This window comes from Lontra canadensis, unplaced genomic scaffold (genome assembly GCF_010015895.1).
Source record: "Lontra canadensis isolate GAN:19392208 unplaced genomic scaffold, GSC_riverotter_1.0 scaffold59, whole genome shotgun sequence".
Classification (NCBI taxonomy): domain Eukaryota; kingdom Metazoa; phylum Chordata; class Mammalia; order Carnivora; family Mustelidae; genus Lontra; species Lontra canadensis.
The window spans coordinates 9,260,194-9,282,806 of NW_022631053.1; the positions used below are offsets into that span (position 1 = coordinate 9,260,194).

General features: G+C 39.7%; 1 protein-coding gene and 1 pseudogene across 1 annotated transcript in view; one reads left to right on the plus strand and one right to left on the minus strand.

Annotated features, from left to right (window-relative positions):
* The window catches only part of NELL2 (neural EGFL like 2), a 398,788-nt gene that overhangs the window by 273,410 nt on the left and 102,765 nt on the right, over positions 1–22,613 (plus strand). The window contains exon 16 of the mRNA XM_032876521.1: positions 21,493–21,615. Coding sequence (XP_032732412.1) covers positions 21,493–21,615 — 123 coding nt within the window. The remainder of the gene's footprint in view (positions 1–21,492; positions 21,616–22,613) is intronic.
* On the minus strand, positions 18,711–19,948 carry LOC116879051 (annotated as a pseudogene).

Here is a 22,613-nt window from a genome sequence, read left to right on the forward strand (position 1 = left end):
AATGTGACTACGAAGGTGACATCTGTACATTTCCAAACCAACTTGCCTCTGGCGTTTTTGTGTTGCTCTCACCCCTGATTCATTACTGCAGGACAACACAACCCTGTGTCCTACTCTTAAACACAGGATTTCTGTAACTGGGTCCTCATGTTTTAATCCTCTAAACATCAATCTCATTTCAGCTAAGTCTATAACTAGATAATCCCATCAATAGGAAATATATCTTCAATAAACTTGTTTTTCTGATTCTTCTGAAGTGATTTCCAAGTGATTTTTTTTAAAAGATAACACTAAACCCCGCTAATCCGTTATTTTGCTTTTACAGTGGACTCTGTTAATATGCTGAAACCCAAATTATACCCTTTCATACATCAATTTGAAAGTTGTAATTTAGTCTATTTCTATAGAAATAGTTCTCGCCCGTAAGTAAAATTAATACAGTAGAATAAAATTATATTATTGGACTCTCTTTTGATCCAAATTTAGATATGCTTTATAAAATATCATGTCTCTTGAAATGTAACTGCATTCAAATAAAAGCCTGATATTATACAGTTATTCTACACTGAACAGAGAAGCTGTTCATCTTAGCACTCAACTGCATATTTACTAGTCTCCAGACCTAGAAAACTTCAAATTATGAAGTGAGATAAAAGACATGGCGGGGGGGAAGCCCTTTGGTCAGAAGGAGACATTAATCTAGCTCATATCTTGAAAGCCAGCTCTCACGTGGGCACAGAGGGAGTCACACAATTCCGGGTAGACTTTACCGTCCAGGGGGTAGAGGAGTAGAAAACTAACAAGTGGATGAGTGTTATCAAAGCCTACATGTTTGCTAGGAAGCTACGTTTTTGATACCAGCACTGGGGACCTACTTAGATTATGTGATCAGATAAGGCCTCACTGGGGTCACAAGGGAGGAAGAGCCCACAGAGGAACATCGCAGGTAGAGAAATTAGGAGTTCCAAACAGCCTGAAACAAAATGCTGACCAATAACTGAGAGCACTTCTCAGACCAGGAGAGTTATATAGGTACAGTGGGATTGGAAATGGAAATGACAGATGTAGTCACTTCCGTCTCAGCTTGTATGAGACTGCATTTTGACCTTGATTGTGTCACGTAGGAAGTAGCTGAATGAATGGTTTACCACGGTCTCCCTCATGGTTGGGTATGCTACAGTTCTTTAGCAACCGCTGGATAACAGCAGAGTCTAAAAAATTCAGATAGGATTTAAGATAGGATTTACTGATTTTCACGACTTTCACTTGCAAAAGGGATTCTCCAACACCGATTGTATCATTAACTAACATTGCATGTTGTTAGATTTTAAAATGGAAAATTTTCTCCTCTGAGTACATTACTCTAGATACAGAGATTTATATCCTTATCTTGACTCATCCTTGATATTCATGTAGCGCTTCCATCTTGAGGTTTGGATAGCACTTAGCTGCCCTAATTTGTTACAAAGAACAAGAATATTAAATTGAAAAGTTCAGGTGGGTCCGATTCTTTTGTGTCACTCTGGAATAAAGATCACTGTTCCCAGTCACTGTGTATTTGAATTACATATCAGCCCTCTTTTCACACTGAGCACATTCAACATTGATTATCAGGCACACGTCCTTTGCTTTTGACCTCCTCACCCATTTATTCTTTGGTTTCTGCTGATGATGCCAGACCATGGTAGAACATGTGAAGCCAATAAGAACATGATTAGTTCCATTTAATGATAATCGGCCTTCTGGTATGGTTTCCAGGAATATATTGCATCATTAAACCAGGAACCACTTATTTGCAAAATCAAAATCATCTGGTTGCTAATGTACTTTTGTTAACATATTGGTGTTCTCCATGGGAGGAAGGAGTGTGTTCCTTGACTGTGCTGGCAAAAAGAACCTGTGCTACTTTCTCCTAAGTGGGACACTTTTTAATACTAAGTTTAAGGTATTCAGTCTGCTAATTCCAGCCTTAGAGTGGGAATTTGGTAATTGAGCTTTCTTAAGAAAGATAAAACAAGTTGTGTCTGCAGACCAGTGTGTCCCTTTGCATTTTTATTTTTTATTTTGACAGCCTACAAGTAATTGGTGAAGGATTTGGGCTGGCAGCCAAACTTAGAACAGTCAACTATTACAATTGTTTGTGTCTGTATGTACTCTCAAGTGTCTATAGTTGAAATGAAATAAGTAACGAGTTTGTTGACCAGACTGCTATATACCAGGATTTTGGCCAATGCTTTATTTACTCAGTTCTGACTCTTCTGGTGTATCTATTTTTCTGTGAAGTATTTTGTGTGCATTATAACAAGTGAGAATAGATTCCTGATTTAAAGCAAAACTTTGTTAAAAAGATTTACATTTCCATGCAAAAAAATTAGATAAAGCAGAATGCACGCATGGTACTTGAATTATGCTAAGTAATAAATGGCCACTTAGATTTGGGCTTTAATTTTTATACATTTATTTAGCAAAATATTGCCCAAAATATGCAGGCAGAGATTTGGATCGGAATGACAAGAAAAGCAGTTCTGAATTTCATAAAGCATTCATCAGGGAAACTGTATTGTCAGCAGCAGTAATTACAGTAGGTAATTGTGTCATTTACCCTGTTACAGACCACTGAGTGTGAGGAGCATGGGACATACCAGCTGTCACACCCTGTTAGCTTCCACGTTCTGGGATTTGCAAAATCACACTAGGACCTACTCTTGGTAAATGGGAGGAAAACAAAAATAAACTGAGATGAAAAACTATTACAGCTTTTATAGAGAGACTTTTCTGGAAAACAAAAAGTGTGAATTTCTGAAAAGTTGGAAGTCAGCATGGGCCTTCCCCCTCTTTCATGTTTGTTTCTTACAATCAAAGGCTATTGGGCCAGAAGTAAGTATAACTAAGAACCAGTTCTGCTGCTTATTAACTGTGACCTTGAGTAACTCATCTGACCTTGAGCCTCAGTTTCTTCATGTGGTCAATAAAATACTTGTGAAGGGTGCACAATCTCTAACGTTCACTTTGCCTTTTACAATTTTGTTTCTCCTGGGAATGAATTCTCTTTCAGCTGCCGCAGTTAACACCAGTGAACAAATTAGGGCCTCTGCCCTTGTGAAACTTACATTCTATTGAGAAGCACAGACTCTAAATACATAAGCAAACAATGCCATGGAGTAGAACAGATAGTGTTGTGAAGAATGAGTCCAGGTAAGAAGGGGGTGCGAGGCAGAGCCTCTCTGAGGGGGCGCCCTCTGAGCAGAGACCTACAAAAAATAGGCCAGTGGAACATGAAAGTACGTGGGTTAATAGCATCTCAAGAGGAGGGCCAACAAAGTGTGGTGACTGTTCAGGGGACAGAGACTGTTTAGGACCCACATTGGCTTGGAGGGGGCAAGAGGTAGAGAAGGGCTTCCCTGGGACACACTGTGGCCAGAGCAAAGACTGTCAGTTGTGTCCAGAATATGAAGAGAATCAGGGAAGGGTTGAGAGCAAGAGGATATCATGGTCATTTTAAGTTTTGAAAAAATCATTTGGCCTGCTGTATGAAATAAAGGCCAGATGTGGGTATATTTGCAATTTAACAGAGTACTTTCAAATATATTGGTATTTGTGTGGCCACTTACAAATGTCATGGAATTTCAAACTTATAGGGAAAATACTTTGTAGAGATACTAGGGAAGATTAATGATTATAAATGAGGTTCTTTTGATATCATTTTTTCTTTCTTAAATATTACCTTTGAGTTCCATTTTACCTTAGATAACAGAGAATTGACAGGAATAATTTCAAGGAAGGAAAAAATGCTAACTTCATTTGTGCCGGCAAACTTGAGTTTTTGAACCCAATTCAGGAAAGACTGTGAGATATAATAATGTGTTGCTGGGTGTGATTAAACACAGGATAGTGAATACTTTTCTAGGTATTTTTGTCTAGAATCATTGAAGGGGGACAGAGAGAAGAGTTCAGGAGTATAAATCCAGTTAGACCTGAAGAAAGCCTTTTGTTACAAGTATTCAGCATTCAGGCCAGGAGCTTCTTACAACATTCTAGATGGAGTTTTTCTCTTCTGGTAGATCATGACAAACTGATTTATTTTTTTATGCCTGAAAACATTCAATCAATGAACATGGAAGGAGCATTAATTTCTAGTCAGGCACTGCCAAGCACTCGGGCTATAGCAAGGGTATGTGCAGAAAGCATGGTGGTGATACTACGTCTGACTAGAGAGCTAGCAATTGCTTTTCAAAGCTGTATTTGCACTTCAAATACACATTCTATCTTGACTTAGATGTGTAGGGATGGCTAGGGAGTTGATTGGTGCCAATGATGGCAGGGCTGATTCTAACTGTTCTTTGTTATGTCAGCTAGAATATAAAAACAAAACACATCTTCCTTGTCATCAAGGAGATCATAACCTAGAAACAAAGAGTGGTAAATAAATAGCTGCAATCCAGGGTGTTTGGTGGTATGATGGAGGGAAGCACAGCATGCTAAGAAACGAGGTGAGGCAAGGATGCTGAGCCATGAAAGTGATGAGGTAGCAAAGGGAATGGGAATTTAAAGAAAGAGGACAAATCAATCTCTGTGTTCCTTTCTGTCCCCAAAATAAATATATGATTAACATCGGTATTGAATTTTTCCTAACATTTAGTAATTCAGGAATGAATATATACATATATATGTATCTGAATGATTTATGTCTTCTCTTCTAGAGAAGTCTGTGTCTCAAAGGTTTCCAATCACGATCCCATCATTCTGTTTTTTTCTAGCTCTGGGACTTTTAAGAATGGTCATGTCCCACTTCCCAAATAGTCATTTGACTGTGTGTCTTAGTCTGTTGCAGCTGTAACAAAATACCCTAGAGTGGGTGGCTTAAAAAAACAAACATTTACTTCCTCCTAGTTGTGGAGGCTGGGAAGTTCAAGATGAAGGTGCTGGCAAGATTCTTGTTTGGTGACAGCCCACTTCCTGGTTCCCAGATGACTGCCTTTTCTTGTGTCCTCACATGGTGGAAGGGGTGGAGCTCTCTGGGGTCTCTTTTTGTAAGAGCACTGATCCCATTCATGAGGTTTCCACCCTCGTGACTAGTCATCTCCCAAAGGCTCCATCCCCCTAATACCATCATACTGGGGGTTAGACTTCAACATATGAGCTTTGGTCTTCAACATATGAGCCTTAGGTCTTCATTGAGTTTATCATGTCTTGGAGTAGAATGGGCTGCGGATGGAGAATTCGGAGTCAGGTGAGAAGACAGAGAAGCAGAACCAGTCAGCAGAGAAGTAGTCATCCTCAACTCGGTCAGTCTGCCACGGAGGCCCAGGATGCTACTGGCGCCAGCAGCTCTCCCTCAGTCACGGCAAATATTTCCATTTTGCCCCTTGCCATCTTCCTTTGTCCCACTTTATCTTAAAGGGACATTCTGAGTGAGTGAATGGGTTTTTATCATTTATGGGAAGATAAGTGGGACCTATTTACATAACACGTAAAGCAGGAGCCTTTCAGTATGTTTCCGTGCCAGTTGTACCAGATCGAGGCCCCCAGAGAAGGGGCGGGAGGGAAGATCGCAGAGATGAGGGAGGTGCTGGGCATAATTAGAGGAGGGAAGAATGAGAGCCATGAGTACAAAGAGCCAATGTTTTCCCCAGAGCAGGACATTGCTGATTGTAATTAAAATACACACTTGCAGTCGGGGAGAAGATTATGAGTTACAATTTTTTAAAAACTTTTAATTGCTACTGTGAAGAATAAAAGAAAGTGGGATGAGTAAATTGGAAAGGAGGGTCAGTAAAGCTTGCAGTTTGGAAGCAAGGGCAAGAAGTCGAGATGTCAGAAGATGTATAGGAAAAAAGAGAAGGGAGGCTAAGGACAGGTAGGATCCGGATTCTTCCTCACTTGTTCCTGTGCTGCTGTTCCCGAGCTATCCATCTTCCGGTCTTGAGGTCAAATTTCTACTGAGAGCCAGGCAGCAATCTGATCCGGCTCCCAGAAGACAAATAATAGGGATAAGGAGAAGGGAAGAGTTGTCAGCTTGTTGAGGTGGGGTGCACGCTACTCAGGGAAGGGGAATGATGACGGATTGGCAGATGAAAGTCTTTCTCCAATTCCTCTGAACATTTTCGGTGATTCCTGGGGCAAGAGCCCCCTTGGTGAGAAACAGAGAGAAAAGAATCACTGCATTTGAAGGAAACTCATCAAGGAAAAGTGAGTGACTCAGAATGAGGTTTAGAGTAAAAGCCATTTCAAATTCTTGAAAAGAGTATAACATAAAGAGAAGAGGCACTCTAACCATATTGCCAGAAGAGAAAATCCTTTTGGATCTTAGAAAAGGTGGCTTTCTAAATGACAGAAAAAAGATTTTGCTATACTCCTAAATTGGTTCCTGTCTCTCAAGAACTAAACAAAACACAGGTGTAAATGAGTCCCCATCTTGCTACCTAACATCTGTACATACCCAGTGCAGAGAAATGAGGTACAAACATACATGTACATGTACACACACACACACAATACTCTTATATGATAGATTCATGCATACACATCTATATGCATACACATAGATACATTTATGTGTATTTTTTTTAAGATTTTGTTTATTTATTTGACAGATCACAGGTAGGCAGAGAGGCAGACAGAGAGAGAGGAGGAAGCAGGCTCCCTGCTGAGCAGAGAGCCCAATGCTGGGCTTGATCTCAGGACCCTGAGATCATGACCTGAGCTTAAGGCAGAGGCTTTAACCCACTGAGCCACCCAGGTGCCCTGTGTATTATTTTTTATGAGGAAACAACAGCTATAAATATCTTCATGAAGAGGATTCTGCCTTATTTATCTTATAACAATCACAACTCTAAGCATAGAACTTGACACATTTGTAGTATCAATAAGCATTATTGCAATTAGAAATATTAAAAGGTATTAGCTCTAAAATGTCAAAGATAATTAAATGCACTGTACACAGTACACACAGAAGCTTGAAATAGAAGTTCACAGAAGATATCCATATCTGATGTTTTATCAAGGTTACGGAAAAACAATATATATAATTGTTCCGACTAGAAAACAGTCTCCTGTCTTGTATTTTGCTGTGGTAGAGACTCCAATAACATGCTGTAAGAGATAGATTTTTGTAATGAAGCTCATTTTAAAAGTTAAGCCACAGAGTGAAAAGGTTGATGGATTTTCTTTGTCCCATAGTCCCAGCACTTTAAAATTGAGGAATCATTTTATTTTCTGTAAGATGAATGGTCAGAATACAGTATCTGATCCAACTGAGGAAATCTTCTAAGATCATTTGAAACTGCAGTGGGAAGGCTGTCTAGGTTGAAATACTGTGGTTGTTTTTCCTAGATAATTTTATATTTTATTTTATTATTTATTTATTTTATATTTTTAGAGAGAAAAGAGGGGAATGGGGCATGGGAGAGGGCAAGAGAGAGAATCTTCAGCAGACCTCACACCCAACATGGAGCCCAACATGGGGTTCGATCTCACAATCCTGAGATCATGACCTGAGCTAAAATCAAGAGTCTTTGCTTAACCAAGTGAGCCATCCAGGCACCCCATTAATTTTCTATTTTAAAAATTCCCTTTTTATATGGTATGTTGTTCTGAGACACTTGTTCTGGTATAGTTTGTTAAATATACTCTTTAATCTTATTGGAGTTTCTTGTGGGTATTAAAGCAGAGCAGGCCTTAAGAGCTTTCAGTGAAAGAATAGATTACATGGAATTAGGTGGGGATGATTTTTTTTTTCCAGCAGAAGTTTTCACTAGCTTAATAAACACCTTTCCTTTCTTTCCAACAAATCTAAATAAATGAAAGAACATGCCTCTTCCCAAATTTAGGGGGAGCACTGACATGAGAACATAGGAACAACAAGCTTGAACTTTTTCTTTGGTGAAGTTAAGTATCATGGTGTCTTAAGCCTTGCATAGGTACTGCTCTAAATGATAAATCCCAGACGTAGTACACGGACTTGGGGTGGAAACAATGTAAAATGTAAAATACTGCATGTGAAATACTCTGAGAAACTGAAAAAGTTGATTTTTTTTTTTTTTTTGGTAGATTGAAGCCTATTATTCACTCAGGTACTTTTAGCAAGTGCCCAAAATGTGTCAGGTGTTATGGCAAGAACTGGGGATTCAAAGATCTCTAATAAAAATTCTCTTCTCAAGGAATATACTAAGAGAGGATGGGCGAGAGCATGGGTAATCCCCGACCGTGTGATAACCGTGTGATAAGGCCTCGTCTGATAACTCATGAAACATCTTCTAAGTGCTTTGCCTGCATCACCTCAGTTAATCCTTGCAAGTCCATGAAGAACGTTGTGCGACAATCCCTTATGTACAGTTCTGAACTCCAAAAACCAGACAGCTCTAGAAGTTGAATGTTTATTTTTAAAATTCATTTGGAAGCAAAATTTAATCTGGTGGGATGCTATTTCTCATCTTTGTTTATCCAACATGAAATGAATAGTCATACTTTCACTACAGAAATATCGGTTTGATTACTGAGTACTGTCCCAGATCCTGCTGGAGATTTTACTCACAAATCATTTTTACGCCCATTTAACAGAGGAGGAAACTGATTTGGATAAATTAAATGATTTGCCCAAGATGTGACAGCAAGTAAAAGGCAGAGCCAGGATTGATCAGAGGCAACCTGACTCCAAAGTCCAAACTCTTAAATATCATATATTTTAGCTTTCAAATGCTATGAGGGAATTGAGCACAAGCACTATGAGGCTCATCTAAGTTTTAAGGAAAGTTTTCTTTCTTATTTTTTTTTTTTTTTAAGGAAAGTTTTCTAAAGAAAGAGGCATTGTTTGGCTGGAGTGGGAGATGAGTAGGAGAGTTAGACAAAATGAGGAAGGGCTTTCTGGGCAAAAAGCAGGGACACTTGAAATATACAGCAATTGGCTGGTATGATACTTGGCCTTTAGTAGAGACTCAATAAATGATATTTTAAATTGATGCAATGGCGGAGTTTTACGTGCTGCCCTTTGGTGAAGCAATGTGTCATAATGGAAGTTTTTGATGAGTAGGCTGTGCCTTGAAGGCTGGTAAGAACAATGGTATAGCTCTGAAAAAATTAAGATAGAACAGAGAACGGGGAAGAGAGAGATAGAGAAGATCACATTTTATTTGAAAAGTCATTGTGATAATGGTTTGGAGATGGACAAAACAGGATGAAGTATTGTCATCATGAAGCTATTGCAGTATTCCGAAGGAAAAGGAAATATTTTGTGTCCAAATTTGGGCAACTGAAAAGCAGGGGGATGGCGAGAGGGGCGGGGAGTTTGGAAGGGAGAACAGCCAAGGAAGTAGAATCCTGATGAATTGGTCCCTGGACGTAGTGGGTGACAGGAGGGGAAGAGAAGTCTGTGGTGACCCCCAGGTTCCCGGTTGGGGAAATAGATAGTCTTCAGGGTGGATTGAGCTATAGATTCATCTGTGGGTGGGAAATCTGAGAATGTTCCTTCCTGATGATCTGGTAGTCTTCTGTGAAGTTATTGTTAGGGTTATGTGCCACGAGTGAAGGACTGAGGATGGGGCAGGCATTTGAAGAGAGAGCAGCATACCTGCGGAGGGCAGTAGAAGAGAAAGCAGATGTGCAAACTGTCACTATAGAGTATCTTGAATATTGTGCGTTAGCAAATCTCTAAATGTTTTGTATGTCTGATTGAGATACACTTTATAGTTACTGATTCAGTCTTTAACAAATATTCATTGGAGACTAATTTGTGCCTGTCATTGTGGAGATGTCAGGGGTCATTGATGAATTAGATCTAAGATTTGCTATCTAGGTGGTTATCTGACAGTTTTGGGGTGGGGAGTATTTATTCAGTTGATTGTCAGCACTGATAGAGTAAATTCAATTTCCTAATACGACTTTGCTTTTATATTTTGACATCTATTTTTTTCTTACCCAAACCAAACCAGAGCAGACCAAAATAAGAGCAAGAATAACGAAGTTCCTAAAAGTAAGAAACACTCTTCTCTATTTATCTCACCACTCTCTCACTCCCAGTCACCCAGATTTGAAACTTGTGTTATTTTCAATGCCTTATTCTTGTTTGTAAAACTGATTCACTGTGGTTCACCCATCAGTTCTATGTCGAAATTTACTCCTCTTCCACCATTGTTTTCTCCATTCTTCTTCAGGCCCGCTCCTCAACACAGTTTCATTCCACAAAAGCGTAGGGATAGGGATGAAGAAAATGAATAAGACAAGATTCCTGCCCAAAAGAATCGTGAACCTTATGATCTGGCGCCAATTTCCCGATGATTCTTCCTATAGGACTTCCATAGGCCACATGCATACATTGCTCAGCTGGGCACTGGCCAGGCAATGAGCACTCAGTTTTATTTGTTTTGCACCCAGGCCCTTCCTCCTGCTCAGCGTTGTGCAGACTCCTGTCTCAACTCCCAGGGATAATCCAATTCGGACTCAAAAGAAGAAGAATCAAAAGGAAGAAAGGACTGACAATGTTGGCTTGCTACCATAGGACACCCACTTAGTTAAGGAGACTGGGTCCCTCGTCCTCCACACACGGCTGTTCCTTTCCCTCCAAGTCAACGCCCATTTTACCATGCGCCTTTCACTGTCCAGCTGAAGAGGCTTTGTATTGCCTGCCAGATGAAGTCATGTCGCATTCCTGACCCTCTCCACACCGATGGCTCCCTGTTCCCTTTCGGTCATCACCTGTGCCAGCTCGGCCTCTCCAGGATCTGCCATGATCCGTAAGCTTTTACCTGTTGCACCCGTGTTCTCTCCATGCAGAATGCTTTTCCCCATCTTTCCCCTTTTCCTCTTAAAACCCTTCCCATCTTTCAAGACTCACTTGTTTGGCCCACTGCCTTCTTAAAACTTTCCCAGACCTCTCAGTCAATCCTCACCTCTCCCTCTTTAAGCCCCACAAGATCATTATTTATAAAGGTTGTAGCTTTTTAAAACACGGAAGGCAAATCCTGGCCTTGTCACTTCCTAGCTCCATGATGTTGGGCAAGATACATATTTTATCTAAGAAAGCTCTGTATTCCCATTTGTAGAGCAGGAATAATAATAGTGCCTCCCAGGAAAGACTTCTGTGAAGACTGAAGGGGATAATGCATATAAAATACTTAGTACCGTGCTTCATAACATCTAGTAAGTGCCTAATAATTAGCTAATGTCATTATTGTTACCCTTACTATTGTTTTCTCTCTTAAAGCACTAAACGCTTTAGAGAATATATCATAGTCTTCTATTCATATCACCAATCCCGTGATAGATCAAAAGTTTCTTGAGGTCACGAATCCCAGTTCATGCCTCTTTGCGTTCTCCAGAGCACGCGTGAATCACGTAGAGAAGCTTCATAAATGTGTTGAAAGAAAGAATACAAACCAGCTGCTGACAGTTACAAAAATTTGTTGCCCTACAATGTGTTTGGATAAAGAGTATTTCATGAAACTCCAAAAAAAGCAAAGCAGGTTTTTTGCTGTAAAATCAGAATTTGGATTACCTTGCAAAATTCTATAAAGATAGAGGGGAAATTTGAGTGTGCTTTGGTTGTTAAGATGCTTGATCAAATAAGGCTGAGGAAGAAAGGTTGAGCATACCAGTGAAAGGACTAGAAGAAAATAAACCAAGCATGTCCGAGGAAAGTAGTCTGAACAAATTCCTAGTTGCCAAACAAAATGAAGAATAATAAGAAGTCAGTAATGAATTGGTGTGGTCAGTGAACGGGAAACTTGAGCAGTGAATACAAAATACTTGGCTGTTAAAAATGCATTTTAGTGGGTTTGCTGCCAATGTGGGCATTGAATAGGGTTAAAGTATAATTTCTTGTAGTCCCTTTAATAGTGTTAAAATTAGGTTTCCGTTAAAATGACATTGTGGTAGATTTTCCTCTGTAATGTAAAGTGAATAAGGTAATCGTAAGAAACAAAATGAATAGCTTTTGGTAAGTATGATAGCAGGCATTTTTTTCTCCCTTGATGTAACCATTGAGAGTAGTACATTTTAGAAATCAAAGACATGTCCCAAATGCATTTGATTTCAGAAACGATTATGAAAAGAGAAAGCTGTGTGAGACATCTACATTTCCTCACAGAATTGAAATAGAGAAGAAAGGACATTATTTAGCTAATAAAGGCAAAAGAAACTTTCCCACTGAAGTAGATAATAAGATGAGAAAGTAATATTTATCAAGTGACTATTATTTGCCAGGGTCTTTACATCCATCACGGAAGTTAACTCTTTACAACAGTTTTCTAATCTAGGTCTTAATCTCTTCATTTTAAACTTAGAAAGACTGGCTTACTTTCTCAAGTAGTTCAATGAGAACTAAGAGAAAATGGCATAAAAAATCAAGCTTGTATGTGTAGGGGATCCTGGGTAGCTCTGTCGGTCGGTTAAGCGTCAGACTTTGGCTCAGGTCATGATCTCTGGGTCCTGGGATCCGCCTGGAGTAGGACTCCACACACAGTGGGGAGTCTGCTTCTCCTTCTACTTCTTCCTCTGCCCCTCCTCTGGCTCATGAACACTAACTCCCACTCTCTCTCTCTCAAATAAATAAAATCTTAAAAAAAAAAAAAAATCAAGCCTGTCTAGAAAACTTACGTATCACACTGCCTCCCTGCTATTGCTCGTTAAAATAGTACATAATTTTCTCATTTTTTTCTCCTTTGTCCTTTATATTTAGTTATGGTCCTAGTACAGAACAGTTGATGGAGGACATTTTAAACCATTCAGTGAATTGTAACAATGCCCCAAGAGTCCGTAGTCATCAGGACATGCATGTTTTGATTGCAGCATTATGTACTGCTGGTGACAGTGGACACAATGTCTTCATAAACCAGACCACTAAACATCGAGGGCAAGGAAGGAGGGTGAGGAAACGAAGGAGTTCCAGTACTTTTTGATAGACCCCCAAACCCTCTACCACTTGTTGAATTGTAATACAGAACATTCTTGATATTCAGTTTGTGCTCATCTTGAAAACTCTCCATAGAATAATTATTGTGTGACTGTAGTAAGGAGCTCTGGACAAGTCCAAAGAGTTGTTTAGTTGGATAAATAGAAATGGCTTGTTTCATCTGAGGACTCACAGTGTTGCCATTCTTTTTTTTTTTTTTTTTAAGAATTTATTTATATATTTGAGAGAAAGCAGGAGCAGAGAGTACAGCAGAGGGAGAGGGAGAAGCAGTCTTCCCTCTGAGCAGGGAGCCCAGTGCGGGGCTGGATCCCAGGACCCTGGGATCATGACCTGAGCCAGAGGCAGACGCTTAAGTGACTGAGCCACCTGGGTGCCCCTTGCCATTCTTTTCAGAGTAAAATAAGAGGTCTCAGTATTGCAGACCCATGGCCTGTCTTGTTCTGATGGCCTTCATCGGCTGGTATGGGTAACTATATACTTACTTTGGTGGGAATAGGTATGAATGAAACTCATGGGTGAGTTTCCACAACCTTATTGATATCTTACGGCCAGCAATCCAAACTACAGAAATATAAGAGGAAAATGACTAAGCAGCTCTACATTTTTTAGATAAATCATCCTTCTAAACAAATAGTTTGATAGTTTTATTTAACAGCTCCTCAAGAATAATTTACTCTTCTGCGGGCTTTCTTGCTCCAAGATTTATTCAGGCTTAAGCCTGAGGGAACTTGTTCCAGTTTCTAATAAGCATAGTTAAGACCTGAGGTAGGTTGTCACTACATTTACAGCCATATCCTGCCGCATTCAAAGAGAGAATTTACTCATTGTAAATGTATATTATAGTAAACACTTGGGTCGGGGAAAGTGAAGAAGCTTTCTTTGTGGCACTTACACCTGTATGTTAATGATAGCTGCTGTTTTCCCAACATTTCTGGATTTGGGCAGGAGAGTAGAATATGCAGCATAGACAATATAATTCTTGGGACTGAAAAGAAATCCCTCAGAGGAAAAGAAAGATTCTCCGAGGATAGTGAAGGTATATAATAATCCATTACTGAAGAGCAGAATCTAGAGTAGAAAGGTGGCAGAGAATCTAGTATACTGCTGGGGGGGTGTGGAGCAGAATTTACCAGAAGCAGTGGGCTTTCTTATCAGGACCTGGCCAGGTGTCAGAAGAGAAGACCCTTGGATACTGGGGGTGTCTGTTTGCCAAACTGCATTAATGTTGATCTTCCAGAGATTTTTCAGTTGGGGGAATGGGTGCTTGAGTCTAAGTTCTCTGAGCTGGTCACTTTGTTTTACAAACATTTGTATTTGACGGTATTGGTATCTTCTTTTTCTTTTAAAAACTCTCAGTCTTGTGAAAATATAGATTTTCATATGAACAGAAAGTACCTCAGTGCTTTGCCCTAAAGAGTTCTATAATTTTAATAGTGCACCTAAAGTCCTAAGAATACTAGAAAATAGGGGCGCCTTGGGTGGCTCAGTCGGTTAAGCATCTGCCTTCAGCTCAGGTCGTGATCCCAGATTTTTGAGATTGAGTTCCACGTCTAGCTCCCTGCTCACCCTGCTCAGTGGGGATTCTGCTTCTCCTACTCCTTCTGCTGCTCCCCTTGCTTGTGCTCTCTCTCTGTATCAAATACATTTTAAAAATCTAAAAAAAAAAAAAAAAAAAAAGAACACTAGATAATACAAAAGAGAGAGAACTTCCTAATTGTGAAGCAATGGAGGACTCCACATATGACAAGAAGACATTAAATGATTGTAAGCATTAAAACCCAAAACCTTTGGGCAATTACATAGAAAAATACTGGGATTAAAAAAAAAATAGATTGAGGGAAAAACAAACATTAAATATGTCTGGTTATTGGCATATTGCCATATGTCAATATTGGCATATTGACTGCCTGGCAATCAATAACCTAGGTTTTGGAGTCCGATGTGATTCACAGCTCTACTTCTTACTAGCTGTGTGATCTCAGGCAAGCTACTTGACCTCTTTACAAGCCTAGTTTAATTTTTTTTTTTTTTTTTGCAAATAATGATAAGATTTCCCAATTAATATGAGAATTAAATGAGATAGTATGCATGCAGTAAGTAGTAAACACTGAATTACAGCTATGGCATTAAATCATTCAGGATCATTCACATGTGTGTAAGAGGCTCAGTCAGGATTCCAGAAAGAAAAAAAAAAAAAGCAAAAGTGCATGAATGCTGTTTCATTTTGGAACCTGCACCTTCCCAACAGATGTCACAGTATCCACATCAAATGCACCATTCTCCATGAAGTCATTCTTGAATTCCTATCTGACCCAACAGAAATTATTTCTCCCCCTTTTGATCTCTATAGCTCTCTGTAAACAGAGGTTTCTTCTTTACTTCATTATTTCTCATTATAAAGCCACGTTTTAAAGGCATTTGTGTTTTTGTCTTATCTCCCCAACTAAACTGTAAGCTTTTTGAGGGAGCTACCATTTATAATCATAATTTTTATAATCACATTTTTAATCCCAAGAAAATTCAAGTACACAGTAGACCTTGAAGATAATTGTATGTAATTGAACTGAAGTGTAGATATATTTAAATTACTTTTCACTCCTATTTTCTGTAGTATTTGCATTTTGTATCAGTGAAATTCTTGAATAGAACATTTGCTATGTGTGTTGTATGTCTGTGTTGAAATCATAGTAAGAAAAGCTAAGTGAATTTTAATGTGGCCGTTTTGTCTTTAGATAGAACATTCATTCTGGAAACAGCTCAATATGAATACCAAATTTCAAGCTCAATTTAAGTCCAACTGTATGTAACTATGACCAATAACCTGTTAGGTATAGAGTCGTAAAATGATTTTAGAGACATTAAGCTACTCAGGTTAGGAGTTCATCAGTGAAACTGAAGCATTATTGTTCTATGTGACATTTGCATTTAGATAAATCCAAGTGTATATATTATCACTTTTTTTTTCTGTAGAGGAATTTGAATGTATTGACCCTTGTCACTGGTATGAAATCAGTTTTACAGAGTACATAAAGATGCATAGCAAATTATGGCACAAAGGACAGATCTTTGCCAGCTAGCAATATAAGATGATTGATTCTACATATAATGTATTGTGATGATTGACAACTACATTACTTTTGTTTAGTACTGTTGAGTGATATTTTCTTCCTGCATGTTTATTTTTTCCATTTTATTTAGATTTAAATTGTATAGATACAACATGTGATCAATTTTGATTAAAATAACCATATGCAATTCTTTTTAATGAAGAACATTTAGAGAGAGGTGTATTTGGTTACAATCCCAGCTTTTATCTGGACTGTCATGTCACATGAACAGTGAAAATTTTAACTGAGAATGTGAAAATAGCTTTGAGTCTTAGGAACTGGATATTGTGAACATCAGATCTGAAATGTCTGCTTTTCAATATATAGGAAATAACACTTGAAATTCATTTACTACTACATCCTGCCATGCTCTTCTCAAACACTGCAACATAATGTTGATTTAACCTTATCTTAATATTTCCCTCCTTATTTTATTTAATTTAACTTATTTTATGTTACAAATGTTAGAGAGAGTATTAAAAAAGGAGAGGCTGACTGGTGGGTTGCTGGTAGAGTCCTTAGGGATATGTGAGTCAGGGAAAGGCTAAGAAGTTGACATTTGACCAAAACTGGACATAGAGCAGCAATAATTATCTATTTATTGAGATGACCTTATAGAATAGAATATTTGCTCCTTGCCTCATTCATATTCTGTTTTGTGGAGGGCTATCAAATTAAAGTTAATTCTTCTGTGAGACATAGGCATTTTTTTAAAAAGAGTTTATTTATTTATTTATTTGAGAGAGACAGACAGCACAAGCTGTGCAGGATAGGGTGGGCTGCAGAGGGAGAAACAGACTCTCCAGTGAGCAGGGAACCTGACATTGGGCTCGATCCCAGGACTTTGAGATCAGGACCTGAGCTTAACCCACTGAGCAGACACTTAACCCACTGAGCCACCCAGGCACCTTGAGACATAGGCATTTTTAAAGACTTCCTCAGGTCACAGTTTACTGTTAGTCAATGGTTCTAAGTATAACCAACTTTTAAGTAGTGTGAAAAATTTTAAAGTGAGAGTGTAAAGGAATTAATATTTTCTGTTTTTGAGGTATGTCTTGCTACCTTAAATAATTTTTGAAATATCCCAAACAAAATACCACCACAGTAAAATTAGTTTAGAAAAACATTTTCAGTAGCCTTCTATTTGGCATCTTGTCTACAACTAACGAATTAGGATTGGTTTGAGTTATAACAGCAGAGGAAGTATCCTGTAGTTTTCTTCCTTTGGTCATTTATTCTTTTAATTATTTATTTAAGAAACATTCTTTGAATGCTGAAATAAAATACAAATAAAAATACAAAATTCTTGGGGTGCCTGGGTGGCTCAGTGGGTTAGGGCTCCATGATCTCAGGGTCCTGGGATGGAGCCCTGCATCGGGCTCTCTGCTCAGCAGGGAGCCTGCTTCCCCCTCTCTCTCTCTGCCTGCCTTTCTGCCTACTTGTGATCTCTGTCTTCTCTCTCTGTCAAATAAATAAATAAAATGTTTTTTAAAAAATACAAAATTCTTGTCCAAAAATTAATAGTTCCCTCATAGGGCACGAAGATGGAGAATCAAGGAGAAATAGACATTTCTGATAAAATACAATAACAGAGCCTTATATATGGTGGTAGGGAAAACAGCCGGCAGCCCCTAACTCTTCAGGAGGGGGCAAGAAAGGTATTTGCACATAAAACAAGACTTTTCAGTGTGATCTTTAGAAGTGGTAAGGGTTTGCCAGGAGAGTACCCGGAGCAGGCACCCCAGACACAGGGAACAGTAAGGTGTGTGTGGGTGTATTTCAAAACCTGAACATTTTCTTTAGCCTCGAATTGCTCGGGAGCATGCTTACTCATTTCAGTGACCTCGAAAGTAAATGACAACAGGGGTAACCAGATCCCAGGTTGTGTAATTAATGAAAGTGTGTGGGAATCATGATACTGGGGGCTAAGCTGCCTCCTGTTAGACCCCTCCTCTACCCAGTGAGGTCTGTCTAATTAAGAAGACAACCAAGGCAGGGATGAAAACAGCATCAAATCAATCAGCAGCTGTCTTTAAAGAGCCTACGGCTGTCCATGTAGAGATTTACAGATTAACTGCAGCACTTTGAATTGCACTGGGAAGGAAATCGGCAGCAGGTGCAAACTTCAGAGTCAAGATTTATTTAGCTTTAGGCAGCCAGACCCAGAGGTAGGTAGACTGCCCATTCCTGGCCCTCTGAAATTTGGTAGTGGTCCAACGGTAGCCCCTGTCAGGAGACCTATGTGAAATCCAGGTACTTTCAAAGCTATCGTCGATGGGCATGAATTTATTTAAAAAAACAAACAGACAAACAAAAACCTATGAAAGTTTCTGATACTAGATAATAAAGGTAGAATTTTCCACAATTTGGGAATATTCAGCCAGCGATTTGGAGGATAAGATACCTATTTGTGCAATCCTAAAACCTTAATGATTGAGACCTCTCTTTCCTCTGAAAGACTATTGGGAATAATATCTAAGAATTTTATTACAGGGCTATAGTTCAAACTATTATAACTTTGCACTTATATGTAACACAGGGCATAAAATGTTAATTTTTTTTTTTTTAGGGACTAACAGACCCTTTTAATATGTTTTTAAATATTTTTAAGGTTTAAAAAGTGTTTAAAGTTTGTAGTTCCTAGTAGGAAAACATTATCTGAATGAATACCCTAAGGGCAAACCATTGTAGAGTGTTGCATGGGGAGCAGAGGGGTAGGGATTCTCTTCACAGCACCCCAGCTTTCTTCATGAGAAGGTCGGAGGTGCACTGGTTTGTATTATTGCGACATCCATTAGGTGATCGAAGTTGCTTTTCCTTCAGCAAGGGCTTTATTTGTCAGAAGGGCATTATGCTTGACCTCCAAATTTGGCTGACAATTGACTGATGAGTTTCATAACCTTTGGGTTGCTCTGATGTTTTGACATATTCGCTGGGTTCTGGGCCACATCCTGGAAGGCCACCATAACTTCTGGATCCTGCATGGCTGCAAGAACTTCCAGATCACTAAGAATTTCATTGAGCCCAGGCATCCCTGCCATTCCAGGCATCCCCCCTGCCATTCCAGGCATTCCTCCAGGAAAATTACCAGGCATTCCCCCAGGAAAGCCACCTGGGAAAGAGCCATACTGAGCTCCTGATTGTCCTCTGGCTTCTTCCTCCCTCTGGGCTCTCTCATGCTCTTCCCCGAGCCTTCTTAACCCTTTCTATTCTTTCTTTGATCTCTCGCTCTTCACGTTTTCGCTCATATTTTCTCCGATGTTCAGCAATTTTCTGGGCCCTCGGCTGAACTTCTTTCAGCATTGCATTAGCGTCTTCATAATAATCCAGTTTACACGCAAGGGCAAGATCGTGTGGGGCTTCTTCCCAATGGCCCAGAAGTCTATGTGCTTTCCCGCGCCACTTACAAGGCTGAGCTGAATCAGGATTTATTTCAATAGCTCTGTCACAGTCTCGAATGGCAGCATTTGGCTTCTGTACTTTGATGAAGACACTGGCTCTCTTGGCATACAGAATGGCCAAGCGAGGATTTAGTTTGATGGCATCTGTGGACAAGTCAATGGCTTTCTGTAGTTCACCATCATTCAGGGCATCCATGGCAGCCACTTTTTTATCATTTGCCTGATCCATTTTCATCTCCCATTTCTTGAGGGGCATCGGTATCTGGTTCAATCACACCTTCATTGTCAATTTCTAGATTACTCTCCTCACTTGATGGTTCATCTGTCTTTATGTTTTCCTTCGCCTTCTTACTATCTGGTTTTTCTTCCTTGATACTGTCTTCTGATTTAGTTTTATGAGTGGCAGGTGGTATTTTACCCCCCATGCTCTCCACCCACTCCCGCAGAAAACGCATTTCCTCGGTGTGCAGAACGCTCGGATCCTGCTTACACATTTTCACGAAAGCCCGAAGTTCGCTCACTTTGTGGGGGTCCATGGTCCAGAGGCAGTGGCAGGCGGCCAAAATGTTAATCTTTATTTAAAAAAAATATAGCATTGTATTTCAGCATTGAAATAAGTGATTTTAGTCTAATCTCAACATGCCCGAAGCAATTTTTTTTCAAGTTATAAATATATTATTATTAAAATGTATTGTCTGGGGTAATGCATATATTGTCTAGAATATAGTGAATTCGAAAATGGAAAGCAAATATTTCTTTCTGCTTTGATGATTTATATCCTAGCGAATTAATAGCTCAATTAATTTAAGTGTATTAAAATATATTTTTAATTTTAGGCCTAAGTAGTGTTTATGTAAGAAACTAAGTGATTTTGCTGAACTCGTTTGTATACATTTCCTTACTTAGGTTTCATTTTCTACTCATCTTGATTTTGATGTCAGATCTGTTTCCTTTCTCATATTCACTGTATTTATTCCACATATTTACATTTTTGCTGAACACGGAGCTAGAATTCTGATGTTATCTAATGCTCCTGTGAACGTGGACAGGCGACTTAAGCACTCTGAGCCACTATTGACTCATTTTTAAAGTGCTTATAATGATATTGGTTCTGCCTCTCTCACAATGTGCTGGGACAGTCAGATGATTCAGTGCTTTCTAAAGTGTCAAGTTGCCCACGGTGAAAGGAAGTATCATACCGATTGTGTGTTTTTAAAGTTTGGATTTGCACATATCATAAAAGCAAGTTGTCTTCTTTAACAGAACTCTGACACTTTATTTGCAGAAGGAGAGAGCTTCCTGCGGAGGTCAGATAACTCCCCCAGTAGTTAGCGTGTATATCTTTAGGTCTGGAAGTGTGGGTCCGGCTGACAACTGCACCCTACTAACTCCCAGAGCTTCAACTCTATTTTCCTGCAGGCCGGGATTCATGAAGCAATACAATTTCACATCCTTTCCTAGCACCCTTTCTGTGCTACACGGTGAAGAGTTAGGTAGCAGATTTATTTCATGAGAACAGCTCCCCCAAATGTCAGCCACAGAGACTGTATACAGCAGCTCAGCACCTCAGCCATCCACTTCTGAGAATGATCCACACTCTTGCCTCTCGTCTTCTTCCATTCCTTCCTCCTCTCGGTGGACCTTCTGTCCAAATCCTTTTGCATTCAAGGTTTGTGACCACATAAACTATGTGTGTATTTCAAGAGGAGTATGCGATGCTTCAAAATATGAGCTCTTCTTTAATGTATCCTTTGTGGAAATCTCTGTTTGAAAGAAATACCATGCAATAACCGAGATTCAGGGACAGTTTAAAATGCCGTCTCTTGGGGCGCCTGGGTGGCTCAGTGGGTTAAAGCCTCTGTCTTCGGCTTGGGTCGTGATCTCAGGGTCCTGGGATCGAGCCCCACATCGGGCTCTCTGCTCAGCGGGGAGCCTACTTCCTCCTCTCTCTCTGCCTGCCTCTCTGCCTACTTGTGATTTCTCTCTCTGTGTGTTAAATAAATAAAAATCTTTAAAAAAAAAAAATGCCGTCTCTTTGAAAATCTATCTTTGAGTAACATAATTGTATTTCTCATTCCAGAACATGATGAGTGTATCACAAATCAGCACAACTGTGACGAAAATGCTTTATGCTTCAATACTGTTGGAGGACACAACTGTGTTTGCAAGCCAGGCTATACAGGGAATGGAACCACGTGCAAAGGTAAAAGGTCTAAATGCCAGTGGCTGGACATTAAGGATAATGCAGTCCATCTTCACCTCCCTCCCCTCTTCTCATCACCGTCATCTCCCTTCTGAGTACTTCCCATCTCACAGTCTTCCTCCTGGGTTATGTCAGTGTTTACATGGCCAAACTGTTCAACGACGTTGATTGCGTTCCTTGACCTCCACCACAGTGGTTTCTATCTCTGTTCTTGTCCAGCAGACCACACCCATAATCACACCTGGACACTTTTTGTTTTAAAAGATTTTATTTATTTATTTGACAGATATCATAAACAAGCAGAGAGGCAGGCAGAGAGAAAGAGAGGAGGGAAGCAGGTTCCCTGCTGAGCAGAGAGCCCGATGTGGGGCTCGACCCCAGGACCCTGGGACCATGACCTGAGCTGAAGGCAGAGACTTTAACCCACTGAGCCACCCAGGCGCCCCACACCTGGACACTTTTGTATAGAACTGTTCCACCTTCGAAATCTCAAACGTCAACTTTTTGTTGTTTTACCCCAAGTCCTTCTGCTTCCAGTTGGCCCACTCTGTTCTTTCCATGACTCTTGCTCTTCGGTTGTGCGGGTACATACAATTAACAGCATCACATCAGCTATAGAAGTAGCTGCATTTCTCTGATCCTCCCTTTCCTTCCAGGTTGCCAGTGCCCTCCCAGGTTCAAATACTTGTGTGTGAATCCAAATGTGACAGCTGTGTTTGTTTGTTTGTTTGTTTTTTGACAGTACAGTCAGCCCATTTTTTCTACCACCAAAGTCCACTGTGAAATATCTCTACTGGGGGTCGTCTGACAGTGTTTCTTCTCTTCTCTCTTTTGAGCTATTGAGTACTACTTAACTGAGAATATTGGGTCTCTACTTGTTGTGGTTTCCCATTTTTGCTGCTTTGTTAAGACCAATCAATAACTCTTTTAAAAGTCCTATGGCGCCCAGATGTTCCTTTCCATCGGTGGATGTTCCAGCTGTAGTAAACTGCCATCCA